This window comes from Naegleria gruberi (genome assembly GCF_000004985.1).
Source record: "Naegleria gruberi genomic scaffold NAEGRscaffold_27, whole genome shotgun sequence".
Taxonomy (NCBI): Eukaryota; Heterolobosea; class Eutetramitea; order Acrasida; family Naegleriidae; genus Naegleria; species Naegleria gruberi.
This window is the reverse complement of record NW_003163300.1, coordinates 345,343-362,565: the sequence shown is the minus strand read 5'-3', so window position 1 is coordinate 362,565 and position 17,223 is coordinate 345,343. Positions and strand designations below refer to the sequence as shown.

The 17,223-nt window shown below is 33.6% G+C and overlaps 9 protein-coding genes across 9 annotated transcripts; 2 read left to right on the top strand and 7 right to left on the bottom strand.

Annotated features, from left to right (window-relative positions):
• Window positions 1-410: 410 nt before the first annotated feature.
• NAEGRDRAFT_49545 (uncharacterized protein) lies at window positions 411-1,553 on the bottom strand (the record flags this gene model as incomplete). Its single annotated transcript, XM_002676534.1, has 1 exon — window positions 411-1,553. The coding sequence occupies one exon, from the start codon at window positions 1,551-1,553 to the stop codon at window positions 411-413; it is 1,143 nt and encodes a 380-aa protein (XP_002676580.1).
• Window positions 1,554-1,849: 296 nt separating this feature from the next.
• NAEGRDRAFT_79971 (uncharacterized protein) lies at window positions 1,850-3,197 on the top strand (the record flags this gene model as incomplete). Its single annotated transcript, XM_002676619.1, has 1 exon — window positions 1,850-3,197. One exon carries the CDS (start codon window positions 1,850-1,852, stop codon window positions 3,179-3,181), a length of 1,332 nt encoding a protein of 443 aa, XP_002676665.1. The 3' UTR covers window positions 3,182-3,197.
• Window positions 3,198-3,659: 462 nt separating this feature from the next.
• On the bottom strand, window positions 3,660-4,909 carry NAEGRDRAFT_68282 (uncharacterized protein; the record flags this gene model as incomplete). The annotated part of the gene is made up of 2 exons (XM_002676533.1): window positions 3,660-3,701; window positions 3,734-4,909. The coding sequence occupies 2 exons, from the start codon at window positions 4,907-4,909 to the stop codon at window positions 3,660-3,662; spliced, it is 1,218 nt and encodes a 405-aa protein (XP_002676579.1).
• Window positions 4,910-5,198: 289 nt separating this feature from the next.
• On the bottom strand, window positions 5,199-6,344 carry NAEGRDRAFT_49543 (uncharacterized protein; the record flags this gene model as incomplete). Its single annotated transcript, XM_002676532.1, has 1 exon — window positions 5,199-6,344. The coding sequence occupies one exon, from the start codon at window positions 6,342-6,344 to the stop codon at window positions 5,199-5,201; it is 1,146 nt and encodes a 381-aa protein (XP_002676578.1).
• A 601-nt stretch (window positions 6,345-6,945) lies between these two features.
• On the bottom strand, window positions 6,946-8,946 carry NAEGRDRAFT_68280 (uncharacterized protein; the record flags this gene model as incomplete). The annotated part of the gene is made up of 1 exon (XM_002676531.1): window positions 6,946-8,946. The coding sequence occupies one exon, from the start codon at window positions 8,944-8,946 to the stop codon at window positions 6,946-6,948; it is 2,001 nt and encodes a 666-aa protein (XP_002676577.1).
• A 446-nt stretch (window positions 8,947-9,392) lies between these two features.
• On the top strand, window positions 9,393-9,867 carry NAEGRDRAFT_4772 (uncharacterized protein; the record flags this gene model as incomplete). The annotated part of the gene is made up of 2 exons (XM_002676618.1): window positions 9,393-9,549; window positions 9,596-9,867. Coding segments are annotated over 2 exons (429 nt in total), but the record flags the coding sequence as incomplete, so codon positions are not given.
• Window positions 9,868-10,921: 1,054 nt separating this feature from the next.
• NAEGRDRAFT_79970 (diaphanous-related formin) lies at window positions 10,922-14,792 on the bottom strand (the record flags this gene model as incomplete). Its single annotated transcript, XM_002676530.1, has 1 exon — window positions 10,922-14,792. The coding sequence occupies one exon, from the start codon at window positions 14,790-14,792 to the stop codon at window positions 10,938-10,940; it is 3,855 nt and encodes a 1,284-aa protein (XP_002676576.1). The 3' UTR covers window positions 10,922-10,937.
• A 410-nt stretch (window positions 14,793-15,202) lies between these two features.
• On the bottom strand, window positions 15,203-16,465 carry NAEGRDRAFT_79969 (uncharacterized protein; the record flags this gene model as incomplete). The annotated part of the gene is made up of 3 exons (XM_002676529.1): window positions 15,203-15,927; window positions 15,972-16,217; window positions 16,269-16,465. The coding sequence occupies 3 exons, from the start codon at window positions 16,463-16,465 to the stop codon at window positions 15,282-15,284; spliced, it is 1,089 nt and encodes a 362-aa protein (XP_002676575.1). The 3' UTR covers window positions 15,203-15,281.
• Window positions 16,466-16,561: 96 nt separating this feature from the next.
• Window positions 16,562-17,116, bottom strand: NAEGRDRAFT_49540 (uncharacterized protein; the record flags this gene model as incomplete). The annotated part of the gene is made up of 1 exon (XM_002676528.1): window positions 16,562-17,116. One exon carries the CDS (start codon window positions 17,114-17,116, stop codon window positions 16,562-16,564), a length of 555 nt encoding a protein of 184 aa, XP_002676574.1.
• Between the last annotated feature and the right edge of the window lie 107 nt (window positions 17,117-17,223).

Here is a 17,223-nt window from a genome sequence, read left to right as displayed (position 1 = left end):
ATATTGACTGAATCTGAACTAATCACTTGCTCACAAGATGAAGATCGACGCATTCAAGAAATCTCAATTCAAAGCTTGGAGAACAAGTTTGAAAACTTGAAAGGAGCAAAATTCTTGAAATTTTTAGCTTTATCAAGAAATCTTCACTTTTGTTTGTTGAATCGAGGATTAATTGTTGGATTTAATACGGATAGTGAAAGTATTTCAGAAACCATTTCAGTTGACAAGACGTTTATTCTCCCATTGCCAATCCATAAAAAGTTTTCAACTCAAAAAATGTCACGAATGAAAACAGACAGGCGGTTGACTGATATGGTTTTCAATTTCAAGTGATAACTAGTTACCAAAAAAGTATAATACCATAAAAGAAAGTAATAAAACCAAAACGAGTGAATGGAGTTTTTACAAGATTATTTACCAGTATCCTTAATTGTCTTCATAAACATCCTATGAACCGGAATTAATTCCTCACAAATGCACGCCTCAAGTTCTCTAAACACACTGACTCGAATTGCCTTTTCTGGCAATGATGATTCCTGTAAATCCTTGTAAATGTTGGCAATTAGTGTTTTGCTTACAAACTTGAATGGAACCCTTCTTGTAGTTGCAAGATAGGTTTGATAAATATACTGAGCCTTATTTCTCTGCTCAGTTTCGTCTTGAATTTGATTAAATTCCAGAATTTGAGAAAGTAACATGTACGAATCCAACATTTTCTCTGAAACACATGCTTGTTTGAAGAATTTAGAATACATTGGATCATTCATTGTATCCAATAATTGAATAGCTCTAGAATTATGAAGAGTTTCGGATATGGTTGATTCCCTTCGAATATTCAAACAAGTCATTAGAACAACAATTGGAATAACAATTGCAAGACAAACACTAACCACCACCAAATTTGAAGTAGACGAATTCAAAACTAAATCATCTTGTCCTCTTCCTTCTGTTTTTACCAAATTAAACACAGCCGATTGTTGTTTAAACCAGGTGGCAGTTAAATTCTGATAAGTAAATCCCTGATACAAAGTTAGTGCACTTTCGTATTGTTGATTTTTCAGGTGTGAAATAATTTCCTCCATCAATGGAATCGTATACATGTCTCGTCCATTTCTACTTCCAGAATTGAAATTTGTAGTATTGACAGATGGATCAACATATTTGAAAAATCGATTCAATGCCTCAATTGTCTGATCTCTATACGAATACCACTTGTCAATCTCTGAATTATTTCTGGATAATGCTCCAACTCTTACAATATCAATCATTAGTTCATTTGAATTTAAAGCATCTCCCCTCGCAATTAATACTTTCGAATAGGATTGATTAGTTATCGAAAACATGTCAATGGTTACACCAGCAACAATAATAAATGCTGAAATGTTAATAAATAAACTAATTAGAGACAGTAATCGCATGCAGTCAAGTTCTAAAACCCCACAACACAATCGAATTTTAAAACTCAATGAAGAAATTGTTCCTTTACTAAATTTTGATGTTCTGGAGGTTTGTGTGAAAGCAGCTGCAGATTTCCCGCCAATAGTTTGAGCCATTCTTTTTGATTTGTTTTTTTTTTGAGATGCAATGAAATGGTCAATTGTGGGAGATGTGAAGAATCTAAAGCCCTTGATGTTATCAAAGTGTCAGAAAAATGGGCAAACTAAAGACAGTGCAGATACAAATTAAGATTTCATACGAAACTATCGAGCGTAATAAAAAACATCAAAGTAAGGTGCTTTCTCTTAATGGCAAGTGATGACAGAAATAATCATGCACATTTCTGGGTGTTTACATCCACAAGTCATTCATTAATATTAATAAAAGCCCTTTCGAATAACTTTAAAAAAATATGTCTCAGGAAATGGAAGAATCTCCACAACACAATCAAGATGACACAACTCAACAAGACAATGATGACAATGCCAGTTGTGTGGCAGTAGACGAAATGGACTATGAAGCAATTGAATTAAAAGATGAAGCAAACTTTGATCCAACATCTCCCAAAACTTTGGACACCACAACAGCTGACATGTCTAAAATCCAATCTTCCTCCACCAATAACAACCAGCTTCCCATGATAGTTTCCCAAAACACTAAAAAATTGAAAAGATCATGTAACTATTTCAGAATTATTACATTGGGAAGTTTATTTTTCAATATTATTGCATTCTTTGCCTTGATTGGCCTCACAATCAATACCTATTTGACTTCCAATAATACTTCTATTGAAATTCTCATAGCTCGTGGTGATGCCAAGTATTTCAATACAGTTTTATGGGATACGATGAAGTGGTCAGTGCTTGGAAGAGATAATTCCACCAATTCGAGATTTACGTCAAATCTCAAGAATTTCAAGAACTCTTTCAAGAATATCTTAACTAATTTGCCAACTGGGTTCAAGTGGACTATATTGAATGGAACTGATTCGACTTCGAATGTTCCAATGTTTCCCTATTATGAAATGTTGATGAATTATACGAAAAACAATCAATTTGAACTAGCTCAGAGTTTGTTTTATTCGGCAGAGTATCAAGCTGCACTCAATGATTGGAATGCTCAGTATGAAAAGTTTCATCAATCGGTTACTTCAGTTGGTCAATTTCTCGATGATTATGTTGTGAGATCAAGTATTGCAAATTTGATAATTATTTCAATTTCATTGATTATCATTATTCCAGTGACTATAGTTGTGTTTATAATGATGGTTAGAAAGGATGGATTAGCAAAGAATACACTTCAATCACTCAACTCACAATTATTAGCAGAAACAATGAAAGATCCAACAAAGAGACAACTTTTCAGAGAACATTGTGAAAAGAATAATATGGGTGAACAGTATAGTGTATTGGAGAAATGTATCTTTTACAGGGAATGTTGTGAACTCATTGCAAAGCTTCCAAAGAAGGGTTCAACTGTCATTGACGAAACTCAAAAATTGGAGAAAACCAAGATTGAAATTGCATTCGAAATTCTTGGTGATATGCAAGAATCTACAAGTAGTGTGATTGACAGCTCTGCAAAGAATTATATTTGCTCTACACTCGATGAAATTAACAATACTCTTAATGTTAGATCAGATATGAATGAAATCAATTTGCCTAGCTCTTTATTTGAAGTTCTTGAGAAGGAAATTCAAGATCAAATGTTGTTTGTTCACTATGTTTTCAAGAAAAAAAAGTAAATTGTGTAATTTTTAATTAGATCTGTTCGTTTTCTGTGAATGGTAAAGCCATTCACTATATTCCTTCCTGATATTATCATTGACATCTCTAAAGTCGGCATCTTCTGAAATAAACCATTCCAATTCCTCTGATTCAATATATTTACAATCTTGAATTATTTTAACTTTTTCTTGTTCAGTTAATCTACTTCTGGTGCTATACAATGGAATTCTCAAAAAATATTCATTTGCCTTGATATTACTCAATATCTTATAAATATCTTCCTCACTAGAAATATTGGCAGTACCAGTAATGTTTGGAGGTGAATAAACCATTAAATTTGGATATTTCTTAATCAAGATATTTTCATCGTCCAATTCATGCTCTTCTATTTGTATATTATTAACCATATCCAAAATATTGAGTGGTTCTCTGGTTGATTTTATAACCTTCTTGACATCCTCAACATTTGCAATAGTTAAGAAACACTCCAATAATTTAAGTAAGTGATGAGATGCAAATGACATGTCTTCTATTGGTCTGTTTAATATACAATTTTCCAATATAACTACTGCATCATAATAGGCATGTGCAAAGTTATTAATTCTATAAATGTTGAATGAAAGACGAGAAGAAAAAGCCCAATAATGTTGTGTTTGTTCTCCAATAACACATGCACTGTTGTAATATTTGGCTGCTTTTTCGAAATTATCATCATTCTCATAAATCATACCAATATTTTCAAAGATAAGTGGTAAATAAATGTCTGCATGTGGATAATATAAATGTTTGAAGGACTTTCTAAAATAATACAATGAAATTTCATAAATTTCTGATATATTTTGAATATCAGAAATACCCTTCAGAGTAACATTTCCATCAGTAAGTGGTACATCCTTGATATCATCATGTCCATCAGTTGGTTTAATCAAATCCCATATTTCAAATCCATAAAAGAATGCAATATAAAACCATGCAAGATATGAGTCATTGGATTGAAAAACTAACTTGTGAGATATTTCCATAACCTTTGACAAGGGCTCAGTTTTAAGATTTACACACTTGTTTAAGTATAGAATATTGTATATCTCATTCAATTGTTTTTCGTATTGATTAATTATATAATTTTGTAAATAGTCTCCACTATTTTTATATTGTTCAATCAGTCTAATCTCTTGTGATATTTTGAATAATCCAAGTTCAATATATCTATTCTGATAAATACTATAACCCTTAGATCTATTCACATTTGATAAATACAAGTACAATATAAAGTTTAGTTTGTCTAATTGGTGTGACAACTTGAAATAATATTTTGCCTTCTTATTTTGATAATTTGTTCTTAATCCTTGACCAATAATTAAATAATCAACACTAGTATGTTTATGTTTTTCAATACTTTCCATAATTGCTTCCAAAAACAAGATCAATGCTGTTTTACTATAATAATTTAAAAATAGGAAATACACAATACTATTTAGAAAATTCAAATTTTTAACTTTAAAGTCAAAAGTAATATTCCTATTCAAATAGATTATCTTCTCCAAATTCATTGTTTGGTCAAAAACATCATTTTCCGATGGTGCACTTTTACTAGGCGTAGTAGGTTTAGTAAATATAGTATTATTATTTAATAATTTAATTAATTGTTTTAAATAACTGATGGCAGCTGAATATTTAAAATTTGTTTGTACTGCATGATAGAATAATAATTTGTAAAATTCTTTTGGTTTGTTTTGTCTGATCATATTGTAGAGTACATCCTCTCCATCATCATTACAATCGTACAAGGAAATGGTGTTTTTATTTGATGAGAGAAGGGAAGAAGACATTCTGGTGTTGCTATTTTTTTTGTAAATGATCGAAAAACAAATAACACGAAAGCATGTTGATGAATTTCCAGGACTTATGTCCAATGACTGGATAATATTAATGGTAAAATTTATTGTGTAGAATATAGCCTGATAATCAGAAGATACTCTTCTTTCAAAAATGTGTGCCTTGTTGTTGTCCTTTCAAAGTCCCTCAGTTTTTAGTTTAGTGAAATTCTGTGGATTTCTTTAGTAAAAAGCCCATTCCAATAACAGCACCTATTGTCAGAGCATATTCTGCTACCTTCCACCCAATGCTTGGTTCAGGATTGGTTGAAGTAGTTGTTTCATTATTATTCCTTGATGTTGTTTTTGGAGAAACTTTTCCATTACTTTCTGATAATTGTCTTAGAATTTCTTCCATGTCCTCATTATCTTGTTCAAGAGTTGCATCTTGGCTTTGTGGATTGAATGGTGATCTACTTCTTTGACTTGATTTAGAGGTAATATCTAGTTCTTCATCGACGTATTCCTCATCTTCTTCCTCTTCTGAAACTAGGTTCTTTTCCAATTCTTTAAATGGCTTTTCATCCATGAAATCCATATTTCTAGTTTCTTCATTCTCGTCTATTTGATTGCTATCTGTTGGGGAATCATGTTCTATTTCTTCTTCTCCTTTAAATACATTAAATTGTTGTTCTTGAATTGCAATTAGAACATCAGTTGGAATTTGAATTTTTTCACTCATGAAATTGGCAAGTTTAAAATATTGAAATGCTTTCACTAAGCTCTTATCAACTCCATCTCCACTTTTTAATAAAATTCCAATATTGTAAGCTGATAATGCATGACCACGGTTTAATGCAATTTTCCACCACACGTATGCTTTTTTATAATCCTTTTTGAATGATTGTCCATTTCCACCCGAACCTCCTTCATGATAAAGAACTCCAATATTAAACATTGATGTTGGATTTCCGTCAATAATTGTATGCTCAACAAAACAAATTAAAGCATTTTCATAATTCTTTTCTGTTCCTATTCCCTTCATAAAGTAATTTCCGAGTTGGAATAAGGCTGTATGAGAACCATTTTCAATAGCTGCCTTTTTCATATAATTAAATGCTAATTCAGGAGATGAATCAATTCCGAATTCATTATTTTCATCAATAAGACAAAGTCTTGCAAATTTTTCTCTAGAAGGCCCATGTCCTAAATCTGCTGCTTCCCTATACATATTAAAAACTTCCAAAAGGTTATCTGTATCTTCCTCTTCCTTTGTTGCAATTTTAAATAATTCCTCTGCTTTTTGTTCTCTGGTTTGTTCATCCATGTCCTGTGGATATGTTGACTTTTCAAACTCCTCACACATTGTTACATATTTTGCATGACAATCAATAATATCACTACGGACCAAATTGAAATAATCACTCTTTGTTTCATTTTGAAGTGGAGCAGGTTGATCTTTAAATTCTGTGCATTCTTCATTAGAAAATTGTATTGGTGAATAGAAGGAGAATTTAAGATCGATAGGAGATTGTTTTGTTAATTTAAAAACAATGTGTCCTCTTTTTAATGTCCAATCATTATCAGTTGGTACAATCTCTATTGCCAAATCAATCTATAATAACAAATAACATTTCCGATAGTTTCGGTTTAGTTTTTTCAAAACATTTTAAATTAACGTACATCAACAAAAACAGCACCTCCCCTTATGCTTGCTCTAATATGTTTTGATGAAATATCTACAATTAAATCCTTGGATTTAAGGTTTGGATTCGGAAGAGGAACAAACACTTTAAAATACTCAGCCTGTTGACGCCAAGAAAAAGCATTAATATTCTCATCAACTCTTTCGAACATTTTTTTTAAATCTGATTTTGGTGAAAAATTGATGTAAAATGTCCGAACAAGGCAGCTTTAAGTGGTGATGAAATAAGCAAAAATTGATTGGATTTTAAAAAACAAATTGATTATTTATTCTTATTTTTCTTCTTACTCTCACTGAATTTATAAACCTTGATGTTTCCGAATTCAGAGTATGGACTGTTACTATTTTTCTTTTCTTCTTTGAGAGGTTTGGTCCAATTAGAATTTGCTTTCTTTGAACTCTTAGAAGATGATGGTGCTGTTGGTAATGTTGGGAATTCCATTTCCTTATTCAATCCTGATGGAGCAGTAGATGTTTGAACACCCCATAACAGATCAGGATTTCTTGTAATATTGTGAGCAATTGGTCCCTTATTCTTCTTTTTTGATTGTTGATTTGGAGTTGGTTGAGGATTTTGAGGATTCCAATTTGGATCTGATGATTTGGACTTGTTATTATTGCCATTACCATTGCCATTATTCAAGGTTGGCCAATTTTGAGGTGTAGCATCAGATGAAGATTGAGGAGAAGAGGTAGTGTTAGCATCCTCCTTACCCAAATTTGGATTAAATTCAGCAGAATGATAGGTATTCTTAGCTAAGAGAAGAGCTTTCTTCTTATTTTCGTCTTGTGGTGGAATTGCTTCAACCATCAAATCAAAAATATCCTTCGTCTTTTCTTCACCCAGCATTGAGATTACCTTTGAGTAGTATTCGCTAGCAAGTGTGTCACCTCGCAAAAATTGACTGCTCAGAACCTTAAGATCCTGGAATTGATTCTCGGATAATAATTCTTTCATCTTTTTTACAAGTTGATTATTCTTCTCCTTAAAGTCAGAGCTAGATTCCTTTTCCTTCTTTTGTTTTTGCTTCTTATTGTTAGATGATTCACCTGGTTGTTTCTTATGAATATTGTCATTGTGATAACCATCACCAGCAGTGTCGACAAATCTAATGATAGATGAATTGATTTCACCTGTTCTTACTTGCCTTCTTTCATCATCTGTTGGAAGGTGAGTTGTTGTGGAAAGTGTTGAAAGATCCAATTTTTGAGTCTTGGATTTCTTAGAGGTACTAGTGGTCGAAGAGTGATATCTATTTTTGTGGGCCATCAATTCCAATTCATTCTCAAAAACTTTGAACCCGTCCTCTTTACATTCACTGTGAGGACATAAAAAGTGCTTTTGATCAAAGTGACGTTCCAAATGCTTATAATCATGATAGAATTCGAATTGAACACCATGTTTTTGACAAATAAAACATCTTTCGTGTCTCTTATACATATGATCAAAGATTTCGTCATCGGAATAGAATCTAACATTACAGAATTTACAGAGAGGATGTCCTTCAATTTTACCATAGTTTGGATCCTCTTCACCAAATCTAATATGCTTCATTAAATTGCTCCAATTATAAAGCTTCTGTTCACACAAAAATACTTTTCTACTCGCTAAACAATATGCACAATAGTTGAGTTTGTGAACCTCGTTCATGTGGTTGTTTAAAAGGTTGGAATTTTCAAAAGCAAGTGTAACACCGCTTTCCTTACACAGCCTACATTCTATTCTTCTCAGAGAAGTTATATCATTCATTAATAAATAATCATCTGTATAAACCTTCCATGTTTCATCATAGACCAAGTCATCTTTTGTATATTCCGAGAATGACTTGATGTTTTGCCTCTGTGAGAAAATGACACATTCTGAAGCGTTCTTACAAATGCAACAACGATTGTCATTGTTTAAAACACGCAATCTCAAGGAACATTTGTGACAGACATCACTATGGTTACAAGTTTGGAAAATTGTTCTAACACTTGATTCTTCACAACAAATACAACAAGTAAATTTGCTAATGGCACTATTACTTACACTGCCACTAGCACTTGTTGATGTAGCAGTGTTGTTGTTGTTATTATTGTTCACCTTTTTAAAAGCCATCTTTTTTTGTTGCTTTTGTTGTTGATGTTCGGATGGTGGTGGTGCACCACTAGTATTACTTGATTCAGTGGATGCAGCATCGTCAGTGTTTCTTTGAGAGAAGGCAGAGTTTTTATTGTCCACAAAGACTTTCTTCTTCTTGGTTTGATGTTGGACGCGGTTCATTTTTGATGTTGTGGTAATTTTTAGATGTTTGAAAATTATTCACCTCTCAGTTCCGAAATTAATATTGTCAAGTGATGTGGCATTCAATTGTGACTTTTACTTCAATTTCACTTTTAACTTTCAAGTTTAACTTTCCCCACCTATTGAGGAACAAGTGAAAAACTTGAAAATCCGAGGCAATAACTTTTAATACCTGTAATTACACCGAGCCGGGGCAACTATGCTTTCAAAGTGTTTGAGGTAATTTTTATCAAAAAAGGCTCTCACATACTAGTATCAAAGTTTGCTCTCCCCCTCACTTGAACTTAATTTACTTAATAAATAAAATCAATCACATGGCTCCCCCAACAACCACAACCAAACCAGCAAGTTCTGCTAGCAAAACAGCAACAACCACAGCTAAAACTTCCACAGCTCCAGCAGCAAAAACACCAGCTGTTAAAAGACCAAAAGTGTTTTTCGAATTTTCAGTTGGAGGTAATAGTGTTGGTAAGGTAACATTTGAATTGTACAGTGATATTGTTCCAAAAACAGCAGAAAATTTCAGAGCACTCTGCACTGGTGAACATGGGTTTGGATATAAGGATACAGTCATTCATAGAAGTAGGTTTCTTGTTTGATCGAATGATGCTAACGTAGTGTCTACCAGTTGTTAAAGGATTATTCATCAATGGAGGTGATGTAACTGATACCAGTTCTCATAATGGTAAAGGAGGTAAATCAATTTATGGAGGAAAATTTGCTGATGAAAACTTTAAGGTCAGTCACACAAAGCCTGGTCTCTTGTCAATGTACAATGTTGGTCCCAATACCAATAGTTCTCTCTTTCTCATCATGACCAATGCTCATAAGGATATGGATGGAAAACATGTTGTTTTTGGTGAAGTCATTGACGGAATGGATGTCATCACACATATTGAACAAGGAGTTCCAACAAAGAGAGGAACCAACAATGTTCACAATCCAACTCTTGAGGTTAAAATTACAAATTGTGGTCAATGTAAATAAAGAGACTCTTTCATAGCACAATAATTGATCAATTTAACAATGATTGAACAGATTTATTAAGCGTACTTCTTCATGCTTCTCAAGTCTGAAAAAATGATTAAAGAACTTGTATTCAATGCACTACGCAATATCAATGAACTTTGTGCCTACAAATGAGGTAATCTGTTCCGTATTAATAGAAAGGCTGCAGCGTGTGCAAAACCTTAGGTTCGCGAATAGCACCCAAAAAATTTGGAATGAAATATTAAGGAACTAGGTGCTATTTGGAAAATTGAGTTCTCCACTTGAAATTTTTCGTTTCAGCACACTTGGTATTCTTGTCTCACCAATGCCAAGTTTTGGTCACAATCAAGTAGTTGTTGGTGAAGTTGTTTCAGGAACTAACGTTGTGACTGCTATTAACACGGTTCCTCTCCGTGGTACCACCCCAGCCCGTGTAGTTAAGATTGAGGTTTGTGGACAATTGTAAAATTATAAAATAACACAGAAATATTGTGTCTGGCTCAACAAGATACCTTCTGAACTGGATGCACATCAAAATAATACACTGAATTTGACATTTTGCAACAACCATTGTTAGAATTATGGATAAGTCCTAATAAAACTCTCTTTATGTAATGGACTCAATTCTGATAAATAATTTGGATCAAAAGTGATCCAATGTTTTTGAACTGGTCAATTCAATTTTCCTTCTGCTTGATCTGAGTGTTCGAAAGAGCTTGTGATTGTCAAATGGCATTCAACATGATGAATAGCCAGGCAAAAACAAAACTCTCCGAGTAGATATCAAATTATTACCTGATAAACAATAATAATTGCATCATAGATCTTGGTAGTAGAGGCACGATCATCCAGAAGTCATTCGTGCACATGAAAAGTGTTATAATCATCTGAAACAAAAACAAATCAAGCAATTAAAGCATGTGCAATTTTTTAATATTTTTAAATTTGGAAAATTTGTGGTTTTGTGAAAATAAGAAATTTTATTGTTCAACTGCTTCGGATTTTGTTTTTCTTAGATTGACTGGGAATGGGAGTGAGGATGACTCTTGTTGTTGTTTGACTGCCATTCTGGATTCTCTCTTGTCTCTGAAAGCTTCACCTGACATCATGCTTTGCTTTCTTTGTCTGATAGCTTGTTTGATATTTCGTTTTTCTCCTGATTCTGGTGTTAGTTCACCACCTGCAGCTGCAGGTGAGGTTTCTTGTTGTTTCTTCTTTTTGAGTGCTTCTAATTCCATTTGTTTTCGTTGTTGCATCTTTCTCAACTCCAATTGTCTTTGTTTTTCTCTCTTTTCTCTCTTCCTTCTTTCTAAAATTCTTTGTCTCAAATAATCTTCCAAACTGGAAAGGAATGATTCCAAGAATGTGAATATTTGCATGAAGAATTCAGTTGGATTCTTTGTTAAAATCTTTTCATCTTCTGCATAGAGATCTGCCAAAGTCTTGAGACTGAGTTCAATCTTTCCTGTCAAAATATTGACAACACGCATATCACCCTTAGCATTTTCCAAAAATTCGCTCATAATCTTATAGAACTTGTCGTTCTTATTATTCTTCCACTCTGGTCTGTTCAATTCTTTTTCAATTTCTTCAACACCTGCTTTCAACTTGGAGATTTCAGAAAGAGTTTCTGGAAAGGACACTCTTGTAGCCATTTCCAAATTACCGAAATCTTCTCTAATTCTCAAAACATTTTGATTCTTCTTTGTACAGAAGATACCAATATATTGAAGTAAGGTTGTCTTACCATCAACTGCTTTAGTATCCTTCAACTTTGACAAACTAGAAAGTGTGAAACCATAGGAATCCTTCTTAGATGAGTTGGCATTCAAAAAGTTTGCAATGGCAAGAATAACTGTAAGTAATTCTTTGAATTTCTTACTTCTTTGAACTTCCTGAGATGCAAACAAGACAGTCTCCAAATCTGGAATAACTACAGGAATACTAGATTCAAACTTGTACTTGAAAGCCCAACAACTCAATCTTCCAGCCAATCTTGGAACATCCTTGATGGCCAAATAGAATTTATCAGCTGGAGCCAATAAATCCTTATCACCTGTATAAGCCATAATTGATTGAATTTCTTCTTCAGTTGGGGCCTTATCCTTCAATGATTCGATATTTTGTTGAGAAAGTATTTCGTCGTCCATATCTATAATGGCATTCTTAATGTCTTCATTGTCAAGACGCAAATAACCAAGCAAAATTGAGAGATTGTTCGATTTTTGAGGATCGATGAATGAAACCAACTCTTTGATCTTTCTCTCCTTTTTGGTAGATTCCTTTTCCTTTGGTACATTGGAGAAGAGATCTTCCAATTCATTTGGATCGATATCAATATCTTTGGTTCTTTCAGCAATACCATCCTTAACCCAAGCGGTAGTACCAACTTTTTGCTTTCTGATAGGATCACCATAGAAGTTTCTGAGTGGTTTCTTGGAACTTCTCTTTGGTAAATCAGGTAATTTGATTTCTGGAGTCTTTGGAACACCAGGTGGCAATGGAACGCCTCCACCAGGAGGAGGAGGGACACCACCAGGTGGTGGAGGAACGCCAGAACTACCAGGAGGAGGTGGAATTCCCATACCAGGAGGAGGAGGCACATCACCACCAATTGGTGGTGGTGGAATAAGCGATGAATCGCCTCCACTTGGAATTGGTGGAACACCTTCAGTTGAAGTCGTCACGTTGGTTGGCATGACACCAGTTGACCTGAATGATTCAATAGCAGCATCTTTTTCCTTAATATTTCTCAAAAGATCAATATTTTGCTTCTCTAAATCTTCAAGTGAAATTTTCATAGCTTCGAGCTTTTCTTTCTGTTGTTTGACAAGCTTTGTCAACATGGCAACTTCAGTTGTTGGCTTAGCATCTCCAGAACCTGATGGCAATGTTATTTCTGGTTCATATTTCACTCCTCTTTTGAGAGCATCATTTTCCTTCTTCAAGTTTTCAACCTCTTGATCCAATTCCTTCGATTTCTTGTTACCTTTTTGTAAAAGAATCTTTAACATCTTTTCACTCTTTATCACATCAGCTACTACATTCTTGGTCATGATTGAATCGTTGGTGAGAGCATGCAACATGTTGTCAATATTCTTCCAACTGTCCTGGAGAATCTTGTCAGACTTGTTGATATCATCCATTTCATGAGGAATAATTTGGGTGTATTCCAATAAATGTTGTAAAATATTTCTCAAATTACTGATACCAACTGAACTACCACCAAGTTTGATAGTTAATAACTTCATCAATTGGAGTGGATCCTTAATAGACTTGGTGTCAATCAGAGAACTGTTAGATTCTTCCTCCTCATCTTCATCATCATCATTTTCAATAAACCTGGACATCATTTCTTCATCAAAAGCTCTGATTTGATCCTTAAGACTTTCCTCTTTGATAGTATCACTATCAACATCCTTTTGAAGTTTTGTAACAATATCATCCAATCCAAGAGATTTCAATTCATTTCTCAATAAAATTCTTATTGAGGTATCTTGAGGTGTGTTAATAAGGGAATTGAATAATAATAAACAGAATGCTTTGAATTTCTCATCCTTTTCATTCTTCAACCCATCAACAATATCGAAAAATCTCTTTGGTTCTCTCTTTTCAACTTTACACTGTCCAAAAGCTTCCAAAACAACCCAAAAACCTTGTTCATTAAAAGTGCAAATAAGTGATAACAATTCAAGAGCCATCACTCTTGTTTTCAATGATTCCTTATTATCTGTTAACATGACAATTGCAAAGACAATTGATGTATATTTGATTATACCATTTAATGCTCCAACATCAATCAAAGTATTGAGACAATTCAAAGCTTGTTCCTGAATACTCTTTTCATTAGCTCCTTTATACTTCTTATTGGTTGTTATGATAATTTCTCCCAAATAGAAAGCTCCCTTATCATTGGCAAATTTGTTGCACCACTTGAGTGATTTGGCTTCCAATTTTTGATTTAAAACTCTCAAATATTCAGGAGTTGGATTTTCCACACTTTCCTTCAACTTTTTAACATGAGTTAAAATTTCTTCATCCATCACTTCTTCATCTTCATCGTCATCGTCATCATCTGAATTTCCTCCAATTGATCTTCTTGGTGATGATCCAGTTAGGGATGAAGAACTTGCTGGTGAACTGAGAAGATTCCTTGAGGAAGAATTTTGTGGAGTTGTGACACTTGTTGCAGACGATGTCCTTACAGGAGTGCTATTAGTTGATGATGGTGTTGAACTAGTATTCGAAACTGGTGGAGTAGAAGTAACAGATGGAATTGTTGATTGTTTTGTTGGTGTTGTTGTTGCTGATGTTGTCGAAATATTTGAAGTAACTGGTGGAGAAGGTGTTTGTTCTGATTTAGTTTCATTTGTTTTAGATTCGTTTGATCCACCTCCAAAAAATCTCTTTAATCTAGATTGAACACCTCCATTACTGCTACTTGTAATGGTCGGTGGTGAATCAACATTCGAATCAGTACCAGGTGTTACATTATTTGATGTTTTCTTGATGACTTTTGGTGTTGTTGGTTCGGGAACACTTGTTTTCACTTGGGGTGATGATGTTCCTACAGATGCTGGTGATGATGTGGATGATGAATTATCAGAGGAAGCAGCAGAAGTAGTAGTAGTGGTGGTGGTAGCAGTAGAACTTCCCAATTCCAAGAATGGTCCCTTGAATCCTTCATTATTATTCTGTTTAATGTGATTGGATAAATCAATTAAAGATAATAGTACAGCATCCATGTCGGCATTCTTATGAAGTGCCTTCAGTGTCCAATTTAGTTTGAGTCCAGCTTTTTGTGTGGTTTGCATAAAGTAGGCAATGTTTTCCATCTCCTTGAACATGATACCTTTAGTTTCTCGGTTGTAGGTTGGATATTTAATGCAACGGAGAGCAGAAATTAAACTAATTTGTTAATAAACATATATAATAATAATTTAAACAGTGTGTAATGAGAGAAATGTAAAATTATTATTATTCGAAACTTGAAACTCACCCACACAATAAACAACCATCCTTCAGAGAAGTGTACATATCGTTGGGATCTGAGAACTTCTCCCCTGTGACCGTTTCAATCCACTGACGGATTGCTTGTTTCTGTTGATCTGTAACAACCATTGTTAGTTAATCTTTGGATCAATTTTTTTGAATGGTTTTTATGATAATATTTGACATTTGATTTTACAATCCATTAAATTATCCTCTATTCTTTTACAATAAGTGTAAATTTGTGAAATTCCTAGTAAATAATTGAAGAATAATTTTATTTAATATTAAGTAATATCATACACTGACAATCTGAGTTGTCTTGATTTTCCTTTTTAAAGGAAACATTGCATTTCTTTTTCGGCAGCTTCTTCAACTTCGTTAGTGACACTATTCTTCAAAGCAGCTGATTTAACTTTACGGAATTGAGGGAAGAATGGAATTGAACAACAACAAGCAATTGTGAAAAAGCCCAAAATGAAAGGTAAGAAACACCATCCAAGAGAGAATTTGTCTTGTTCTTCAGCAGAAAGTGAAAGCTTGACACACAATAAAATGGATGTGATGAGTGACAAGAAGAGGAAGACAATCATTCCAATGTAGAAGATTGACTTGAAAATACCATCTCCGTTAACATCACCCTTCTTGTAGACCAATTTCAATTCCAAGAATGCCTTGATAGAATAGAGAATTGTACCAATTGCCCAAATAACAAATATTGGAATGAAAACAATCCAATATGATACAGATGGGAAAGGTGTTGTTGTAGAGAATGGAACAGTACCATCCAATCTAGCAGAAATCAAGAAAATAAAAACAGCAATCAAGAAGAGAACACAGACGTAGATTGCTGTAAAAGTGACGTTCTTGTTATCATGTTGATATGGGTTGCTGTCGTCTTCACTTGGTCTAACGAATGCTTTCAATAAACCACCAACGAGCCAGAGAACTAAAAACAATGACACATCCCAAGCTTTTTGACTATTTAACAATTAAAAACATTATTCGAAACTTTAAAAACATACCCTTGAAGTACTTTGATTTCTTGCAATGGGAAGAGAATAGAAACCAAGATTGGCATACCAAAGAAAAGACACAAGTTAATAAAAACAATTGGGAAGATGAAACAATAGGCAACAATCCAATAAACTTTCCTGGTAAACCTAAATGCTGTTATCACAAAAGAGAAGAAAATAACCATCATCAAACCTAACATGAAAAGGAAGAAAATTTCAAGTGGAACAAAAACAATAAACATTGACATTGAAGTACTACAAAGAGATGTTAGAAATATTTCTTTGATTATTATAGAAGAAACCTACACAGAAGCACGAATAGCAACTAGAATGAAGAAAATTACTGCCAAGATACTTTCAATAAGAGCAATGATATTCACCATAGGTATAATTTTCTTCAAGTTTGGTTTACCAAAAACCATGACATCAGTGTTATCCGTAATTTCAATAAAGGCCGTTACGAAGCCCTTGTAGTAGTCATAGGCAACGGATGTGATAAACATTTTTTAGAGTAGTGAAAATTAAATAAATTGGATCTTGTTGTTTGTTGGTTTGTGATTGATGTTTGATAAATGACTTGTCTTCCATGGTGAAGTGGTTTAGGGCAATTCTACTTCATTTCCTTCCTCCTCAATAAACGTTTTCATTCTAAGAGATCCGTTCGTTCGATAAATTACTTGTAATTCTTTCTTCAAGTTCGCACCTAAGGGAAATGACATCCCTTCTGTGACGTTTCCAAAGCCTGGCAAGGATTCGAATGGACCTTTCTTGAAAGAAATTGTAGATGAAGCATCGTTCACAAAACATTGTAATGGAGTAGTAACATCGACAATAGCTCTATGCTTCTTATCAAAAACTCCATATCTCGCATTAATAATGACGAGGCCTTCTTTTTTCTTCTCATTTTCCTTCTTCTCTTTGTATAGAACTTTTAATTTTGCTTGTTTTGACATTATCATTGCTTTGTTTTTTAAAAACTGAGAACGATCATACTCTCCCCAAGCTTCTCCTAATTCTTTAAATACTTTTTCTGATGATCTTTTAGCAATTTTTGAATCCCTATAAGATGAAAAGTTATTTAATGCTTCCTCAATTCTTCTCTCCCAAAATTGTGAATGCTGATCCAAGTCAGAATCAGTTGAATGGCTTGGCATTTCAGCTCTATTCCACGATGTAAAGAAAGCCTTATATAAATAAATAAATAATGCTAGAACTGCCAAGATTGAAATGATGGTCATTTTTTTGATTTTTTGAAATTACA